The sequence below is a fragment of the Dermochelys coriacea genome, chromosome 6 (assembly GCF_009764565.3).
Source record: "Dermochelys coriacea isolate rDerCor1 chromosome 6, rDerCor1.pri.v4, whole genome shotgun sequence".
Taxonomy (NCBI): Eukaryota; Metazoa; Chordata; order Testudines; family Dermochelyidae; genus Dermochelys; species Dermochelys coriacea.
The window spans coordinates 32,990,997-33,011,234 of record NC_050073.1 but is presented as its reverse complement, the minus strand read 5'-3'; the positions used below and the strand labels follow the sequence as shown (position 1 = coordinate 33,011,234).

The window sequence follows — 20,238 nt, the reverse complement described above, 5'->3', positions numbered from 1 at the left end:
CCTGAGGCAGACACCTGGCATGGACAATTTCAGCCTGAATAGTTAAAGTTTGGCAAAGATATTAGCAACTGAAAACTGGGTCTTTTAATGGCAAATGTTGGGGAACCTTGACTATACGTGCACTACCATCTCCACTGATAATGATTTCAACACCAACTTCTCCCTAACTGTAATTAGGCCTTTAAAACTAGCCTCTTAGGGCTATAAAGGTCCTTTCTGGAAAATGCCTATTAAAATATTTAAATTGCCAGTGCTTGGGATAATGGATGTATACCTCATGTACCCATAAAATCCCACATATGCAAGTACAGAAGTTTAATTGTAAGCACAAGGTCCAACCTGCATAAATTGGGACTTTCTTGTACAAGCGTGTGTTAGCACAAAGGTGGGGTTTGGTAAGTGAAATAGGGGTACCTATATTGTTGATGGACTGTAAGTTACGCCCTCTTTTAAAAGTTTGATCCTTAGAGAAAATTACCCACTCAAAAAGGGGGCAGCAGAAGCAGAAGTGGTGCTGAGACCTAAGGTTTAGCTGAGTAATGCTTGAAATCCTGGTAATTAAGACTGTGTTTTGAACGTGCTGAATGGGTAGTTTGGTGTTTTATCACCCATGAGTCCATCCTAGGTAGTACACACATTACTTAACATAAAAAACAGCACTGGAATTAAATTGGAATTTAATACCAATTTTCAAGACAATAAAAATCCAACCCCTCTTCAGCAAACTCTGCCCAAAACATGGCTCCATTGAAGTCAATGAAAATTTTATCATTTACTTTAATAAGACCAGGATTTCAGCCCTAATCTCTGCAAGCATTGGCATTAGCAAAGAGTACGGCACATTTTGTTCAATGCATTTTCTGGGTAAATCTGCAATCTGAGGCATGAATGCAGCTCGTGGAGCCATATATAGGCTAGTTTTATCCATACAGCATGGCTAAAAATAGTTGCATAGCTGGGATGGCGTGGGCTTTATCATGGGCTGCGCAAGCACCTTGGAGACCCAGGGCACCTACTCTTGTTACTGAAGCCCAAGCTACCACATCTACAATGCTATTTTTAGCCAGGCCAAAGCTGACACGGATGTGTCTATCCAAGCAACAATCACACCTTGGATTGCCAGGCAGACAATACCTTAAGTGAAATAGCTGGGTAAAGGCCAGAATGGTCCATCATTTGGCAGAGCAACACTCCCACTTGCATCCGATGAAGTGAGCTGTAGCTCACGAAAGCTTATGCTCAAATAAATTTGTTTGTCTCTAAGGTGCCACAAGTCCTCCTTTTCTTTTTACTCCCATTTGGAGAGCAGGATGAAGTCTCAAGTAAGAGCAGCAGCATCAGCAGTAGCAAGAGCTATCAGGGAGAAAATAATCCCCCTCTCAGAGGGCTGTGACTAGAGACATTATTTCATGCACGTTTTGCTTCCCTTTACTTTACTTACATTCAATTAAGTTCTTAGCAAGTTCATTTTTGAAGCTCAGGCTCTGCTTTAAGCGGGAACATTAATGAAAACCAAGCAGCCCTAATTTATATCTATGGACATGTTCTTAAAAACTGACAAACACTACACTAGCTTTTCAGACCCTGTTGTGAGTGTAATAGTTTGATACAGAATTTCTGAAACTTACTACCGGATGATTTTCCAAATGCTTCCACAACTTCAGTGGTAGAAAACCTTATTTTTAAAACATTACATTTTAATTCTTAGAGCAACATGCACCTGTGAGGCAGAAGGAAATGGCTAACAGGTCAACGAGAGCCTAATGCTCAGTCTGACAGACCACACAAGCCACCTTTGTTCACGGACAAACTTCACACGTTCAGATCTCATGATAGACCCACTTGATGACCTCACAGTACATTTATTTACATATGCAAACCACAATATAACCATGGCAATACAATTTTTGTAGGACTGTAAGCTCTTAGTGGCAGGGCGCTTGTCTGCACATGCTTAACATGCTCTTGGTGCTAAGCCAACCACAAATGATCATAACAATTAATGTATGCCAAGTTTATACTTTCAGGGAGTATTTTCCCTGGCTTAAAACATGGTTTTGTTTATGTTGCTATCAAGAGAATGCTAGAGCAGAACACCTCTCCCCGCCGCAAACCCCCGGTCCCCCTGATGGCAAAAGCTTCAACATAAATTATATAAAGCTAAAGCAACCCTTTTATTTCCTGGAATATGCATATCTTGATATGAGGATTTCAGATTTTTGCTCCTTTTTTAAACTGCTAAGAAAAAACTGGGAGCAATCTTCTTTACTTATACTTTTCAACACAGTAGTAGTAGTGCTGAAAGGCAACACGTTATGCTCCTGTAGAACCTCATTAATTGGCGCTAATGAATGACTGGGAGTCCCATTGTGAATGACTAAATTTGACAAATTATCAGGGAAGTGGAACACATAACAAACAAACCAAATCAAATGTTTTGCATCACAAAATACATTTTTAGAATTCATTTTGACAATTATTTTTTAGGATTTTTCACCCCGATAATAGTTCATAATGTTTAGTCTTGAGAAAAGAAGAGTGAGAAAAGAAGCCTTCAAATATGTTCAAGGATTTTACAAAGAGGACAGTGATCTGAAGTAGAAGTAATTGGCTTAATCTACAGCCCAGAAGATTTAGGATAGATAGTAGGAAAAACTTTTTCATATAAGGGTAATTAAGTACTGCAATAGGTTTCCACGGGGGATGTGGAGCCCCCATCACTGGAGGTTTTAAAGAACAGATTTGACAGGGCTGGTCTAAATATATAGGACAGGGGCCTGCAATAGATGCCCTCTTGAGGTCCCGTTCTTAGGTTGAATATTAGGAAAAACTTTTGCATTAGGAGGCTGGTGAAGCACTGGAATGCATTACGTAAGGAGATGGTGGAATCTCCTTCCTTTGAGGTTTTTAAGGTCAGGCTTGACAAAGCCCTGATGATGATGATTTAGTTGGGGATTGGTCCTGCTTTGAGCAGGGGGTTGGACTAGATGACCTCCTGAGGTCCCTTCCAACCCTGATATTCTATGATTCAGCCCTACACTTACGATTCTATGTATTAGTAAATGTTCTTCGATAGATATTGTAAAACAAATGGTGTCTTGCTAAAATGAGATATCGTTATAATGGTCTGCTGTTAAATCTTTTAGAGAAGCTTGGGGGATTACTGCCATTTATGTGTGTGTCTTATAGAGTGGGTGATCGATTGAACTGTCCAGTGAAATCCAACCGTATATATACAGCGATGTACACGGATAAAGCGACACCAATATTTTAGGTATTTTTCAACATTTCTGATATCTAGCTTTTATCTTTCCTTCATTCTAACCCTCCTTCAGCCCCTCCTCACAGCAGGTATAATTACTCTGCAAACAGAATTTCATGTCACTGTCCCAAATGTACTTAGAGAAATTGAAGGCAGGTCTGCTTCAACAATGAAGCTGAAATTAAAGCGACCAAAACCATTATACAACAGCACTGGAAATATCACAAACTCGTAGATAATTTTTTAATACTAATTTTAAATATAAGTGTGTTGTGAAAAGATTGGCTCATCTCAAGGCTAAAAACTATATTACCTGCCTTCAGCAGAGTCCAACATACAAAACACTCAAAAATATACATAGAAGTCTCAGTTTAAGTTGCTGATATTGCTCTTCAATCAAACCACTAGATGGCAGTTCACCATTTATAAACAACGAAACTTACTACCTGTTTGTCACTGGCAAAGGATCATGTATAACAAAGTGCTGGCAGGCACTACAATTACTACAGTTGTTTTCTAGGAACACAGACTTGTTGTGGGAAACATCAACAGAAGTGGCTTTGTGCTAGTGCCCCACATGAAGGATATACACAAATGATGGAGACTCAGCTTCATGTTATTAAGTGATGACAAAATAAATTCCTGTGTATGTGAACATTTAGAAAGAGTAGGGAAGCACATAATGTGAACACATAATCGAAATTAACTTCCATGGTATGTCTTACTCACCCAGAATTTTACTAGGAAGAAGGCATTTTGTGGGCCCTTCCCAAACAGTTCCTTTAAACCACCTTTCTTTTCAGGAAATTTGTCATAAATCTGACGAATGTCCACTGATTCAAGCAACGGGTCACTGTAAGAATGGTTGGCATGTCCAATGTGCACAAAGAGGTGTTTGTTGTACTGTAAGAAAAAAAGAAAAAGAAAAATCACTATTGTACAAGAAGAACAAAGGTTTATTTAAGTTGAACAGTATGTCTGTGTGTTCATGCTAAGATTAGGGTGCTTTGGTGGATTAGAAAAACCTGCCCTCGTCTACCGTTGGGACCATGGTTTATTTGCAACATGATTTCCATGAAGTTACTTTGGTAGTCTTGGCACAGTCCCTAGTGAACAAGAGTCAATATCATAAAACCAGTTCCCCAACTGTAAACCTGCTAAGCATGGTTAACTGCAGGCAGGTGTTTACCTAAAAGACCAGAACAGACAGCAAAGTGATGATCAGCCCATCCTGAGCACAGTAAGATCAAGAAATTTATTTGAGCGCTCACGAAAGCTTATGCTCAAATAAATTTGTTAGTCTCTAAGGTGCCACAAGTCCTCCTTTTCTTTTTGCGAGGACAGACTAACACGGCTGCTACTCTGAAACCAGTAAGATCAAGGTCATTAGAAAGAGTGGTGGTGTCTGCACCATGCAGTTTAATGTCTTACGTATAGAGATCTTTAGTTTCTGCTAGTGCAACAGCTCCCTTAAATCGTTACATTACAAACATTTCTGTCTTTAAAAAAAAGTGTGCTAATGTCAGTTGCCTAAAGGAGAGGGAGTAGATTTTTCTTTAATTCCTAGAATTATAGTAATAAAAAGGAACTAATAGGTCAGCTAGTCCATCTCCCTGCCAGTGAGGATTTTTCCCTTTGGTATATTCCCCAATGCTTTGTTGAATCCATTTTCAAATGACCCAAGCTTCTACCACTTACTGTGGGAGCTAGTTTCACAGTTTCGCTTCCAGAATGTGTTACCTGATGTTCAACCTAAATTTCCCCCTTTCTAGTTTCATTCCACTACAACTAGTTATAGCCACCACCGGTACCACCCTAAACAATTCCTCTCCCTTCTCAGAGTGAAATCCTGGCTCCAATGAAGTCTATCGTTAAACTCCATATTGACTTCAATGGGGCCAGGATTTTACTCATACTGTTTACACCCTGCATATTTGTCTGAGACTACAGCACATTGTAAAATCTGAAATGAAAAAGAAGAGGACCTGATACTGTATGATGCTAAGTCCTTCCCAGAGGAGTGCTCTACATCTCATAAGACCAGGTGAAAAGATGAAAGGAGCATGGTTGTTTTTTAACCACATAGATCACAAACAACATTTTGCTAACTCAGTTAAAGGGGAACCAATGTGCAGTCACTGAACAGCTGAAAACTTTGCAATATTGGATAGCTACTGGCTACAAGGTGGCAATTTCTAACAGGTAAGCATAAAATAATGTTGAAAATGCAGAGTGGACATTTGCCTGGCTATTTTGTTCACAATATATCTGCAGACAAAACAGATTAAAATAACACTTTCATACCTAAATAAACTGAACATCCAATCAAACCATTTAGCTGGCCTACCATGCTAACCCATATTATCTCACAGTTTCTTTGTATTCCCCTGTTTCCATCTCTTGTCACTTGTCTTACACTTTGACTGTAAGCTCTTTGGAGTGGGAACTGTCTTTTTGTTCTGTTTGTACAGCACCTAGCACAATGGGGTCCTGGTCCATGTCTAGGGCTCAGGATAAAAATAAATAATAATAATTGAATACAGCTTTCCCGAAAAAATCTGCAAAACCCAGAGGAAAAGAAAGTAGACTGACTAGAGTTTTACCAATTGTACTTGGACAAGTAAACAAGTAAAACTAGTAAAATCATCTAGAGCAGCGAAATCTGAATTTAGAATACACTTATCTGTTATAATGAACAAATATAATACATTCCAGTCTCTTCCTGATGTGTTTTATTTAGTGTGTGTGTGTGGGGGGGGGAGCTTAACACTTCAGGCTTTAATAAACCTAAGCTTAATTCGTAAAATGTGAACATCAGTTACACAGATTTTCCTTGGAGCACTCTTTCAAAATAGCCCCCTCCCTATTTCCTTGGTGTGCACCATGGAAAACTTTCCCAATCTTTGCTTATAGATGCAATAAGCCCCAAAGGGGCAGCATAGTCAAAATAGGGTGTTTCAACTCTAAAGAGCAAAGCACATAGGTCAGAAAAATAAACAAGTGAATGGAAGGGACTGAGTACATGAATGAATGACTGCATGAATGAAAGTTTATCAGTAAGGCCTTACCATGAGCAGGTTTAAGTCGCATACCAATCATTTACACAAGAATTACAGTAATTATCATACTATTCAGTTACAATGAGGGATTATCATAACAATATCTGCAGAGTCGCTAGATTTGCCATTTTACTTGATAACTGAATGATACCTGCAGATGAAACATGCTTGCTATACACACAAAATACACACACACTACTTCACTTACATGTGATCTACATACAGTTACATATCATTGTATTATCTTGGAGTGCCAAGCACAAACAAAAATTAATATATGATATTGTTGGGAACCACTGCTGTTCTTGGTTTACCTTTTAAATGTCTGGTGATCAGGGAAAGCAAGCAAGCAAGAACACTGGATTTTAGATGGTGATTATAATTCGAGATAAATTCACACTGAAGGAAGATAACACATGAGAATTTGAGGCACGTAACTGTAGGCATAGATCTTACCAGACATGAGTAAAATTTGAGGGCAAAGGTTCAACTGTAAACAATGATTTGACAGGCTGTGTGCCGGAGACAGTGTTTCCAGGGCTAGTTGAGATAAGTGGGAACACCCTGAACTGATTAACATGAAATGCAGATAAAGGGAGGAAATAAGCAATCGATCCTTACACAATCTCCAAAGTGATTGGTCCTTACATGATCTGCACAATGTCCAACTCAATTAGATCCAACAAGTAGAGATGTTAGTGGCAAGGAAAAATGTACATAAACTGTCTAGCATGTGACATGCTTGAACTGGAACTGGAATTGGTATCACCCAGTACTTAAACCCCTGCACCTGGGTGGCCTCGTCCACATGGTCATAGAGCTGTCACATGCCTAATAAAGTAACCTGAGTGATGAGCAGGAGTCAAATTGAGTTGTTTGGGATCCTGAGAATGGGATAAAGTGTTCTCCCAGAACTGGATGAGGTATTCTGGATAAGCCAAGTGGAAGAGGTCTTGGAAGGAATCCCAACATTATTGTCTTGCAAAATAATCTGGTAAAACATTTCTTCGGACATTATACATTTTTACAGTCTAAAAAATAATGTAGTAGAGTCCTCAGAATCCAAAATGTAATCAAAGAGATGTTATGTATATAGGACTACAGAGCAGATCACAGAGTCTTTATGCTGCTTAAATTTAAAAGCAAAGTTAAAGGCAGCTGTAAAGTTACTACAGTTGCCTGCAGATCTTGCCAAAGTACCAGATGCTGCTGTAGCAAAAATTCTGACAGGATATAGTGGCACAGATGGTATGACATCACCTAAGAATAATCTTAGGACATAAATGTTTATTTTGACATTGCATGTGTGATTATTTTCTGCTTATGTTGCTGTAATTCCTATATGAAATAAAATCCTTACTAATCTAATTAGATAAGGCATATTTTTACAGGCTCATAAATGACAACACAATATTAGGCACAAGACAAATTTGTTATATGGGCAGTCTCCATGAAAAGTGTATATATATGAAAGTGATGAGGTTAAGTTACATGGCTATATCTTCTGAGTCTATTAGTATTTGAAAAGATCAAGAACATCTTCATTATAAGCAAACTTCACTATTATTTCAGGCTGCGTATTCCAGAGTTATTGAAGTACAATAGTACTGAGGAATTTGCCCATGCCACAGTATTTAAAGGATTTACATTTGACATGTACATAATTATATACTTTAAATACTGTAAACCACAGTGGGTCAAATCCTATGGTTTTTTTAAGCATAGCAACTACATCAAAGTTTACAGAATACATTCCTGAACTATTTCATCTGCAGAGTCTGCATTACACTACATGCCCTAGAGATGGCTGCCTCTTACTGAACTCCTTCCCTTAAAAAATTCTAAATATCTGAGGAATGTAGTAAATCCATGAAAAATGACTGCTGTCAACTAATACCATGAGAAAAATTATAATCCACTTAGGAATTTAAAGGAACCAAGACAAATCGCCAATGTCAGAGGATGCTAACATACAAGCTGCAGCAGAACAAAGACAAATCACCTACATTTGTTTTACCGTTCAATACATATACTGGCTCTTGCGAAATTATGTCCTTATGTTCTATGGTTTTGCTCTTACATTCCACAAAACTAGGCGATGTGAGCTGCTACAGCTCTCTCTGATGCATTCTTGTGCTTCACAGTACCGGGGAAGGGCTCCCTGAATCTCATGCAACACAAATACACATCTATTAAGCAAAATTCTTTCAATTTCAGTGGCAAGATGCAGGCTGCACTGTAACTTGACATACACATGCTCTCAAAGCATGAAAGCATAGAGTTTCAACCAGCAGCCTTCTACCATAGAACCAGTTGTTCCAACTATATCTTACAAGGCTAGATTGTGCCAGTTAGGCACAGCCTAGAGAGAAAAGAAGGAGGCAGCACTGTCCTAGAGGATGTACTGGAGAACATTCTGCTTACCTGAATTCCCTGGTCACAGGTGAAGCACGCTCACTATGAAAGCCCTTTGTAGGATACAGCCTCATGTTAGAGTCATAGTTCTACCTCCTCTATGCCCATTTGAAATACCATGCACCTTTGGAGGAATAGGGAGGACACAATCCCTGCATTTCCTTGAACTCAGGGTCTGCAGAAATGCCTGATCCTTAAAAGGGCCACACAAAGAGATAGCTCCTTGCTCCTTCCTCCCACTGCATACCACATAAAGGCCAGGCAGGCCTCAACCATCCATTGTGCAGAGGCAACATCCCCTGATCTTGTCTCACCCAACCTGGGACAGTTAGAAATATCTCACAAGCCAGGCCACTCCATGAAATTGACAGGCTCTTGCAAGCTTGTTCCAGCTCCAGTGGCCCTGATGAAAGTGAAGCTCCAAGTTTTCAGGCGGAAAAGGTCATGCATGCAGCAATGTCACCAGGGAGATTGTCTATCATTTCAGCCACAGCAACAAGGCATTTGGTGAAACTGCCATCATTAGCAGTAAGGAAGGGAGAGAACTGGATTAACTGGTTCTGTGTCTTATGGACCAAAACAAAAACCCAACAAAGCAGCACACTCAAATGGCCCTGTGCTGCATGTCTTCTATCCCCGCTGAAATAAAAAGAGGCCCTCTCTGTTCACTTTGGGTTGAATGTACTCTACACCAGTGGTTCTGATTGGGGGCTCGCAAAATATATCAGGGGGTTCTCAGAAAAAAATTCTGTAAAGGCGGACAGAGCCATCCCTAGGGACCCCTGGGTGCTGGGACTGGCAGCCCGAACCCCGTACCGTGACTTCCTGGCAGAACAAGCTTTGTTGTCATCGTACACTGTTTGCCTGGACTGCTCAAGACCTGAATGCTTGTGGGAGGAACTCTTTCATTGAGTTGGCTTCTTAAATACCTTCATGCTGTTTCACATCTGGTACTCCTTGATGAAACATGTAGAAGGCTTAATCGAAATGATACGAGCTAAAAAAATGAAATTTTGGAAGTGTGTTGCCGTTTTCATAATGTAATAAAATTAATAATGTAATGATAAATAATAATGTAATAATAAATAGTGTGTAATTACCGTGTCATAAAAAAAACAAATTATTTCCAAGATCACTGCTTCTATCATTTATGCTTAGGTAAGGGAGAAAATCCCTGGAAATATTCATTTTTAGGAGGGGGGTTTGCGAGATTTGATATTTTTGTGAAAGGGGTTTGTGAGCTGTTAAAGTTTGGGAACCACTGCTCTACATTAAAGTGAGCAATGGACTAAAATGGAAGCTCAGAAAGAAGGGGTTGGTGAAAGGCTCGTGGTCTCGCTTGGCTCTGCCTAAGACACTTGGGGTATGTCTACACTGTGATAAAAGACCCACAGCACAACAGCGGGTGGTCTGGGTCAACTGGCTCAGGCTCATGGTGCTTGGGCTGTGGGGCTATAAAATTGCAGTGCAGTTATTCGGGCTTGGGCTGGAGCCTGAGCTCTGGAACCCATCCCGCTCAAGGGGTCTCAGAGCCTGAGCTCCAGCTCAGATATCTACACTACAGGGGTTTTATTGCAGTGTAGACATACTCTTGATGAGGCAGCAAACAACCTTGCTCTAGTGGCTGGGGTTCTATAGATGTATCCTGTTTAGTGATCTGCTGTAGCTGAGATAGCTATCTACAAGGTACTACTGCTTGTGTCAGGTTAACAAACTGTACTATCAGAGGAAAAAGGAATCAAATGGGATGATTAAAAAATAATCACCAATACAAGAAGAGTCTGTATGCTACTATAACCTGCATTGCCTTGGCTCTGCTGCATGGACTTATCTGTAAATCTGACACCCTTTAATTTCCTGCTGATGTGAGAAAATAACTTACCCAGCCAATCATTCCCTTTATTTCTAATAAAATTTTAGTGACTAAAATGTTCATTCCCACAGATTTAGCTTTCCATGGAAAGGGATCAAGACAGAGTTGTCCTAGCAATATTTTAATATAGCATGGGGGCTGGTAGCACTGCCTATTGTTAAGGTTGCCTAGCACTTCCTATTCTAAGAACCTGGTTTCCATTGCTTATAACTTTTTCAAACTAACTATTTGGGCTGAAATTTTCGATGTTGGGTGTCTTGTCAGGATGAATTGTTCTGGAAAATTTCAGCCAAAACTGGTCAGCCGTTGCTGACAATAGGGCTAAGGAAAAATACAGTGTTTTGCCCATGTTAAAAATATCCCCCCAAACTTCTTCGGAGAAGCTCTAGCACCCCCATGCTTTAAAGCAGGGACTTGAAATTTGGCAAGGGGTGGCCTTTGTGTCAAGCACATGCCCTTTGCCATCCCAGTGAAAATCTGCCCAAATTTGACCAAGTTACAAATCTCTGAAAAAATGCAGTTTGCACATGCTCAGTAGAAACTTCTTAGATTTTTAGCAGATGAGCAAGACTTTCCCTGACATTCCAGCTCTGGTCTGTTGCGGGCTATGCCAGGTCAGGGTCTGAGCACCTGAACTGAGAGCAAGGAGCCTGTCTCTCCTTTGCTGTCATTGGCTCCTCTCCTGGCAGGGGGGTGAGAGCCAGATCTGCAGGGTGGGGCAGGAACAGGGGAACAGAGTGGGACAGGAAGCCTGGGGGTAGGACAGAAACTGGAAATGAGTGGGATAAAGAGTAGGAACCAGTTAGCTGGATAGAGTGTGGGGTGAGAGGGGGAGGCCTGACTAGGTAACAGGGTAGAGGAGAGAACCAGGACTGGCTGGGTGCAGGTACAGGGACAAAGTGGCAGGCGGGCACTGAGATTAGGTGAGGAGCCTGGGGAGGGAGATTTTGCCTGGGAGCTAGTGAAGACTGGAAATGTGGAGGGGAAGTGGGGGTGTGACTGGAGGCCAGGGTAGGAGAGAGAGACAGACTGAATGAGGAACTGGGGGGTGGCAGAGAAATTTGGACTGGCTGGGCAAGGAGACTAAGAATGAAAAGCTGGGGGAAATGGAATGACTGTGCAAGGAGACTGGGACTGTGATGGGGAGTTAGGAGGGGTGAAACTAGACCTTGCTGGGCATGGAGATTGTGGAATGAAGACAACGACTGTCTATATGAAGACAATGGGACTGGGGCCAGATACCAGGGTTAGAGAAGTTTCAGAGTAGCAGCCGTGTTAGTCTGTATTCGCAAAAAGAAAAGGAGTACTTGTGGCACCTTAGAGACTAATAAATTTGTTAGTCTCTAAGGTGCCACAAGTACTCCTTTTCTTTTTTCAGGGTTAGAGAAGAGACAGTATAGGGAGCAGGTGAGGGACAGAAAGGGTCCTGTTTGGAGAAAACAGGTAGAAAAGAGTCTCTGCTCACTAGATCACATTCGCCTCCAGAGCCTGGAATGGACCCCAAGATCCCTGATCCACTATTCCTCCGCCCCCTCTAGTGCTGGGTCCACAAAAAAGATGACAACCTATTATTGCTACCAATTACTCCGGTAGCTCAAATGACAGAGATCTGTGGGTTTAAAGGTTCCAAGCCCACTGAAGAACCATGGCATTAAGATGATGGCACTGGATGGAATTTCTGCTGTTTCAGGTTTGCCTTTTAAAAAAACTGGGGAATTACACACAAAAAGCCCCTCCTTTAATTACAAGAACATTATTAAATTTGCAAAGTCAAACCACTGCAATTTAAGAAACAAGCTAGATCCTACAGCTGTGTTTGGCAGGGTTAGTGCATGATACAGTGCTCCTGGCTAGCTACCAAGGTATAATTATATGCATTTATCCCCATATTGATACACTTCCCAATTCACATCTTGACCATTAGTGAGAATCAACAAGGGTTCATTGTAATTTTACATCCCTAAAACCCACTTACATTATTTGCAATCCTCTCTTAGGAGTTTTTGAAATAAAATATCTCTGCTGATTCCACTTTCCACTTGTCAACCGTGGTCCCCTATGCATCTAATGAAGTTAAAATTAATATGGTTATTTTTACTCCCTGGGTTTTGCACAAGCACCAATAACGATCTTAGCAGAACTCTGGATGCAATGTTTGCTCACTAACTGTGACTGCAGAGCAAGCAGGGGGAGCCAACAAAATTGATTTTTTTTGGTAGGTTCTGCCAAAAAAAATAAAAAAAGGTGGTTATTTTATTTTGAAAATGTTCAGCAACAGTGACAGATTTTGAACAAGAATGATGTGAATGATCTTTCACACCTGGTCATACTAACTTTAAGAAAGGTCAGCTTTGGAGAATTAGTTACTGCCATATGTCTTTCTACTCATTGCCACCAATATTTGCATACTGGACAACGAAGTTTAAGCATCTATGGTCACAATCCTGCCACAGAAACTATGCAGGTAGACACCCTACACTTGCACAGTCCCCCTTGAAGTCAATGGGGCTCCATGCAGCCACAAGGGGCTGCTATCAAATAGCCCGTTTCAGGATTATATCAATACTAAACCAATGGGAACTGTCCGTTCTGAGCACCTCTGAAAAAATCAGGGCACTTTAATTTAGATGTCTAAATACAGAGTATTTTGACAATTTACTTGTCAAAGTAAAGTTTGAAAATTTTACAGAGTATGACATATGTTTATTTCACAGTGAAGACGCATAATCACTATATATGTCAACAGAAGTGAACTCCATATTTTTGTGTACTTAATTCAACTTTATATTAAAATAAACTTGAATCTAGAGTCCACCACATTAAATTATTTCTTTTTAAAAAAATTGATCCATCTACATTTAAGTTTATTTGCTCTTCTTTTTATGTAAGAAGGAGGCTAGACAAGGAGTTTTGTACAACCAAAAAGTTGACATCTTTGATATGCTGCCTATCAAGAGTACAAGAGGATAAACTTCAAACACAGCTTAAGATGTGTTGATAATATAACATAAGCAAACTCCTGAGCCTCTGCAACATTTTACACAGTTAAAATAGAGAGAATTTTTAAAATGTCATTTTTTTTCATCAGCTGAGGTGATTTGGTTAACTTTTTGCATTTTATTGCATTTGCACAATGAGAACAGGTTAGCAGTTTCACTTTTATGATCTATTTCTAGTCAGCTTCACTTTGTGGCTCTCATTCACAATGCTCTCTGGACTCACAATACTACAGGATAACGTTTAAATGCAAAAGCCTTTTTTAAAAAAAACAAACCCGGAAATAAAAAATATGGACCATTTCCATTAAGATTATATTTCCCCACCAATGTTTCTATTTCAAACAAATTCTGAATTTTGGACCTAATGCTATTACCCCACATTATGGATAGGTGGGTTAATTGGGAAAATTTGCTCTTCATGCTATTCTTTGTAGCTGTAAGGAATTTTAGATGTAAAACTGGAGTGCTGGAAGTTGCTGTGAAAGCAGTAGTTACAGTTGAATGCTCAAGAGAGAGGGAAGAAAAAAAAATTTTTTGGAGGTAGACTGACAAACAGATACCTAATCAGATCAATTTGGGGTGCAACTGGAGAATCAGACAGGTAAAATATATTTAGGAGAAGGTCTATTGTATTATAATAATTTAACTTTTTGAGTCTTTGCATTTTAGAAACACCTGTAAGGAAGACAATAGTTTAGGTTCTCTCTAATCTGCCTGAGGATTCAACTTCCGCTTGTTAGAGAACACATTTACTTGGTTTAACCATGAACAGAAATTTGTTCTGAACTTCCCAGGAACTCTTATGTGAAACCACAAAGCACCTAAGTAAAGAGATCTTAGGCTCACAATGACATACTGGTAAATAGGATCATTTAATTTGGTAAGGTTCCAAATATACAGAGTTGGAATACAATTAAGGAAAGGTACTTTTTCCTCTTACAAAGTGAGATTTCTCTTACAAGGTGAAATTCTATAGTTTGTTTGTAAGGACAAAGGACCACCGAACTAATAAACAACCAGAGAATTTGGAAGAAAAAGTAGCAGGAATTTGGCACGTGTATGTTTAGTTGTTTTTCACATTAAAGAGGGAGTCACTTTATTCATCCGGAGCTGCAGAATCAATATTCAGAGATGTTGCAAGTGTGGCATCCTACATTTTATTTTGCAATTTCCAAAAATACCAACAGTTAAAGTGAGGCTAATTATTTCCATTCTATAATTTTAGAAGGTTTTTGCTATTTAAAATTTCACCTTTAAATGGAATAATTCTGTGATTTGGAAGAAGAATCCTCCAAGGGACAGGATTCCATGGAGCAGGTTTGAAATCTACTAGAATACCGACCCTGAATTCATAGAACTGCCTGATAGTTACAGGCTCTTGTACTTTTACATGTTCATTACCATTGGAAGGGCATCAGAAATCTTTAATGCCCCAATCCAGCAATGAGTTCTGTGTGGATACACCTTTAAAACGCACTGAAGTCAACAGGACGCTGCTCAAACAAATAAGGCTTAATGTAAAAAATAGTACTTCATTTTATTTACTGTGAAATGTTACTGGTAAAAAGGTACTGAAAGACTATTTCATGGGTGGCCAAACATCCCCATGCCTCTCTACCACCATTCTCCACCTACTAGACTCAGGGTGGGAGGAGCTCAGGACCTCTGCTTGCAGCAGGGTGATGGGGTAGGGGCTTCTGCCCAGAGGGGAAGGAGGGTCATGGGGCTTTAGCAGGAGCAGGGCTGAAGCCCCAAGCCCCGCAGGTGCCTCCCCTGGGGCAGAAGCCTCGAACCCCAGCAGGCATGCCCTGGCTCTTGAATTTCTGAAGATTGTCATATTCGGCGCAGAGGGTCAGTAAGTTTGGCCACGCTTGGACTATTTCAAGGATGGAGTAAAGTGTTACATGATTGTGGTTTAAAAGCTTCTGCAGATTCTTGTTTAAAAGCTTACATATATTCATTTATTAGGTCAGAAGAGGAACAAAGGAGTACAACAACCTAAAACTTAATTGCTTAAAATGTACATAACTATTGTGCACTTCTTGTTTGTAAATTATTTCTATATTAGGAAAAAATTAACACTGATTTCCATACTAGCAGATTCCCATAGCAGAGATAAAGAGCCACAACTATAGACACAATCAGAATGTTGTGAAGCAAAGCTAAACGAAGTCAGGGTGTAGGGCTAGCATTTCATCTCTGGGGATGGCTTTGGAGTTTGTTGGAAAATTCTCTGTCACTTGAAAAAAAAAAATCACAAGTGCCCAAGATAAATCCAGACCAAGTTTTATCAGTTGTATTTCTTGCAAAATCCAAAGAGTTCTCAGGTCATTATGTTGCCACGGCAGAGTGCTCCCTAAAATATGTATTTTTAAGGCTTTGTTCATTCTCCTTTTCAATGTTCTGAGCAAGGAAGCTTCCACTTTTGCCCTTGGGAGACTTTTCCATAGTCTTTGGACTATTCTGCATGAAATTATTGTCAGTAGGATCCAGATAATCAAACCATATTAATGTTAAACTATCAGCCACTCTCAAAACTGTAAGTAACGAAGTGGGAGCTCTCACGTATTCCCCATGAGAAGAGGACAAATTAAGTGAAGCTGCCAGAGTGACACTTCAGGAACAGCTAGATGAGCAAAGCAGCATAGCACCAACCCCTTTTATTACACAGAACCTGCCCTCCTGGCTAGCTTTGCGGTTTCTCGCCAACCTCCTAAGGATGGCTCGTCACCCTTCTCCTCTGCTGGTTAGAAGAGCTGCATCTCCTAACATTCTGCTGACAGGCCGATCAGCTAGCTGCAGCTTGTGCCCTGCTCTCCCCACACTGCTCCTGTCATTCACCTACACAGCTTCTCTCAGGTTGCTTGTTGCTCCCACTCTTCTCCCTTCTACCCATCTCTCTGGCTCCCTTCTATCTTCTCTCCTTTCAGCCTTCTACTATTACTCCACCTCAGAGATTTTTGTCCTATTGCTCCTACTCACTTGCCTTCCGAACCCTCTCTCATTGCCACTGACTCCCTTCCCAACACACAAATGGTTGAGCATTCAAACTCTGGTACGAAGGGTTAACATTTGAATAGGGCAGAAATGGAAGGAAATCGCCACAGTGGGACTAAAGAATGATATGAGTTTGGGTTTATAACTGACAATAAATTTAATTTATTCGTGTCTTGTATTGTATTTTTGTATTATTTTGTATTGTATTGTATTTGTATTTTGTAAAATACAAATACTGAAGCAGTTGGTATTTTTTTTAAAAAGAAAGATACAAGTAGTTTCATAATACTGGTACTCTAATTGACCATTCAGGTATATGTAGTGCATTGATACCATGGGAGCTCCTCGCAATGCCCTCCCAATCAAAGGCAAATGCTTGTGGGGTTCTCACCCCTACATGGCAGGAACTCTACAAGATATTAGGCTACTCCAAAGAGGGCTTTGTGGTATTTATCCAGGTTTTCTTCACCACTGTTTTTCAATTCAAGTTTCTAACTTTTCTCTGCAATACAAGTGTATGTGTTACATTTCCCAGAGAGTCTGCACCTGCCTGGAAAATGAGAGCTCAGAGGCCTCTACTGAGCCTTAGTCTCACATGTACTGTACTAGTGCAATGGGTTGCACGCTGAGCTACTGCATGTAAAAATAATACTTAGGACATGACTTTTTGATACCCACAGTTTCCAGAGCAGTATGTTTTGACCATTAGTAGTCGATTATGTTGCAAATCTATTCACTTCACTCAGCTGGTTTCATATTATTAATTCCAGTGGTCTGACTGCAGTGCACATATAATCTGGCAAAAACATATTTGGTTAAAGCCGTTCTATTCCTCAGAGGGAGGACAATGTTTACTTTGTCAGTGAACGGCTCTATTATTCATTTTTTAACCTGTAAGATGGCCTAGAGATACAAATGCTGTATGTTGTATAAAATAGACATGTTTTCCAAACTTTGATACATATCTATTAAACTAAATGTTACATGTTAATGTAGAATAATAATAATTCCATTATGAAAACGATATAAAGAGGATGTTTAAATTACATGGTTTTAACCATTCGGAAGTTAGGAAAGAAAATTCATTTATTTAACTTTGCCACCCTGTGCATGTGCATCGTGATGCTGTTTTTAGTTACACAATCACATACTATTTTCCAAATGTACATTTTTCCCACAACTTTGGAGACACATGTGCAACATCTTCTATTCTTGTGTAGCATTCTATGTACGCCAGAGCCCATAAATCACTAATATACTAGGTGTACAGTGAATAAGCCATGGACTTCTATGCTGTACATCTTACAAGGCTGCATGAAGACAAAACCTATATGATGGTATACTTCTTTATTAGGAACTTCTTAAGAAGAAGCTTTCTTGAGAACCTCCATAAATACTTGCAGAAATGTAAAACAATTAGGTCAACAAGTGTCATATTCTGACCTTATTTTCTCCACACACTATCTCACATTTCTGGGCAAAGTGTGGATGTGGAAGGGATAGGTTTACCCTTCTGTCATGCACAGACCCTTGTCTCCTTTGATTTGCAATGACAGGGCAATGGAACTGGTTTGCTGGTGTGCCTTTGGAGATTGATGGAACGTAATGAGTTATCAGGCAGTCCTGAGAGATAAGACTGCTCTGACAGATCACTTTATGGGTTGGTAGGACTTAATGGTAAATTTTGGCCTCTGCTAGAGATACAGTAACCATGAGATTTTGTTGGATCATTTGAAAACTCTAGAAAGGGTGGCTGGAGCTGCTCTGGAGTGGCCCTGCTCCTATCTCACTAAGAGCCCAAAGGACAGCTGTGAGCAATTGTCCTCTGTGCCAAAGGTTCCCTGGTGTGGGTGTTGCAGGGATCTACATTGACACCTTTCCTGTACAGCGTGAATATGAAGCCCCTGGAAGGACGTCTGCATTGCATTTAATATGGCACCCAGATCTATGACATCATCACATCTGAGCCAGCCAGAACAGTTGAGCAAATTACCCATTTAGATGGAACTGGGGCTTGTATCAGAATCTTCTCTCTGTGAGTCTGTCTACATGAGGCTGACAAAGTTGGTGAGTTGAGGGAAATGGCTGGAAATATTGGCTGCACTGCTGTCAGCACCCTTCATTGAGGAAGTGTGACTGTCATTTGCAAAACAGGTTTGCAAGTTGGGAGTGGTGTTGGGAGTGGTAGCTCCTGCAGCCAAGAGAGTTGCAGAAGCTGAAGCTAGTACAGAATGCTGCATCCCACTTATACACTGGGAGCAGGAGCGCTTTATAACCAGTTCTCTGTGATCTACACTGGGGCTCCCACTAAGTTTCCAGATGGAATTCTACATAATTTGGTTTTAATCTACAAAACCCTAGATGATTAGGGACCTTGTTACCTGAGAGTCCACCTTTCTCCTCATGAAATACAGCCACCAATGAGACCAGCAAAGGCACTTGGGTGGGCGCTCCCTTGATATAAAAGACAGGAAGCTGCTGACAGTACATTGTCTGAGAAGGGCTAATGACTTTGGAACTCATTCTCACCTTTGGTATTCCAGAGTCTGGATTTGTGCATGCTGCCAGGGGCATCTCTTTCCCCAGACTCTTGAGGAGGAGAGTAAGTTGTTATATTTATGGGCAGTCCTCTTGAATGTTTTTAAATTATGGTATAGGTGCTCAGAGACAGAATGGGGACCTATAGATATTGTATCTCTATACATTTAAGAAAAATAAAACATTCAGCGTAAATATACTGCAGGAGTAATTCCATTGAGTTCATAGTCTCTCAGGTCAGAAGGGACCACTGTGATAATCTACGCTAACATCTTGTATAACACAGGCCCGAGGGATTCTCTGAAGTAATTCCTATTTGAACTAGAGAAAAATATCCATTCTTGATTTTAAAACTGCCAATGATAGAAAATCCACCATAACCCTTAGTAAGTTGTTCTAATGTTAATTATCCTTACTGCTAACAATTTACACCATATTGCTAGTGCAAATTTGTCTAGCTTCAATTTCAGCCACTGGATCTTGTTATACCTTTGTCTGCTAGATGGAAGAGGCCATTTGTTCCCCATGTAGGCACTTATAAACTGTGATCAAGTCACCCCTCAACCTTCCTTTGTTAAGCTAAATAGATTGAGCTTCTTGAGTCTATCATTTTAAAGCATGGTTACTATTCCTTTAATCATTCTCACAGCTCTTCCCTGAACTCTCTCCAATATATTAACATACTTCTTAAATTGTGGAGACCACAATTGAACACAATACTCGAAGTGCAGCTGCGCCAATGCTAAATACAGGACTCCTTGCTCCTACTCAAGATTCCCCAGTTGATACATCCAAGGATCACACTATAGCCCTCCTGGTCACAGTGTCACACTGGGAGCTCACATAATCCCAGAATCTTTTTCAGAATCACTGCCTCCCAGGATAGAGTCCCCGACCCTGCAAGTACAGCCTATGTCATTTGTTCCCAGATGTATACAGTTTACCATTCCCTCTCAAGGAAATCACTCTTGATTTACACTGAGGTAAAGGAGCTCAGAGTCTGACCCCCAGAGCGTATTAAAGCCACTGCATTAGACAAGAACATAGAAACAAGGGTGCTACTTTTGTTCCAAATGAATAGTGGAATTGATGGAA

The 20,238-nt window shown here is 40.3% G+C and overlaps 1 protein-coding gene across 1 annotated transcript in view; it reads right to left on the bottom strand.

Annotated features, from left to right (window-relative positions):
* TEAD1 (TEA domain transcription factor 1) overlaps positions 1-20,238 on the bottom strand; it is a 219,003-nt gene that overhangs the window by 26,212 nt on the left and 172,553 nt on the right. Inside the window, 1 exon segment of the mRNA XM_043516495.1 lies at positions 3,992-4,165. Within this exon segment, the coding sequence (XP_043372430.1) occupies positions 3,992-4,165 (174 nt within the window).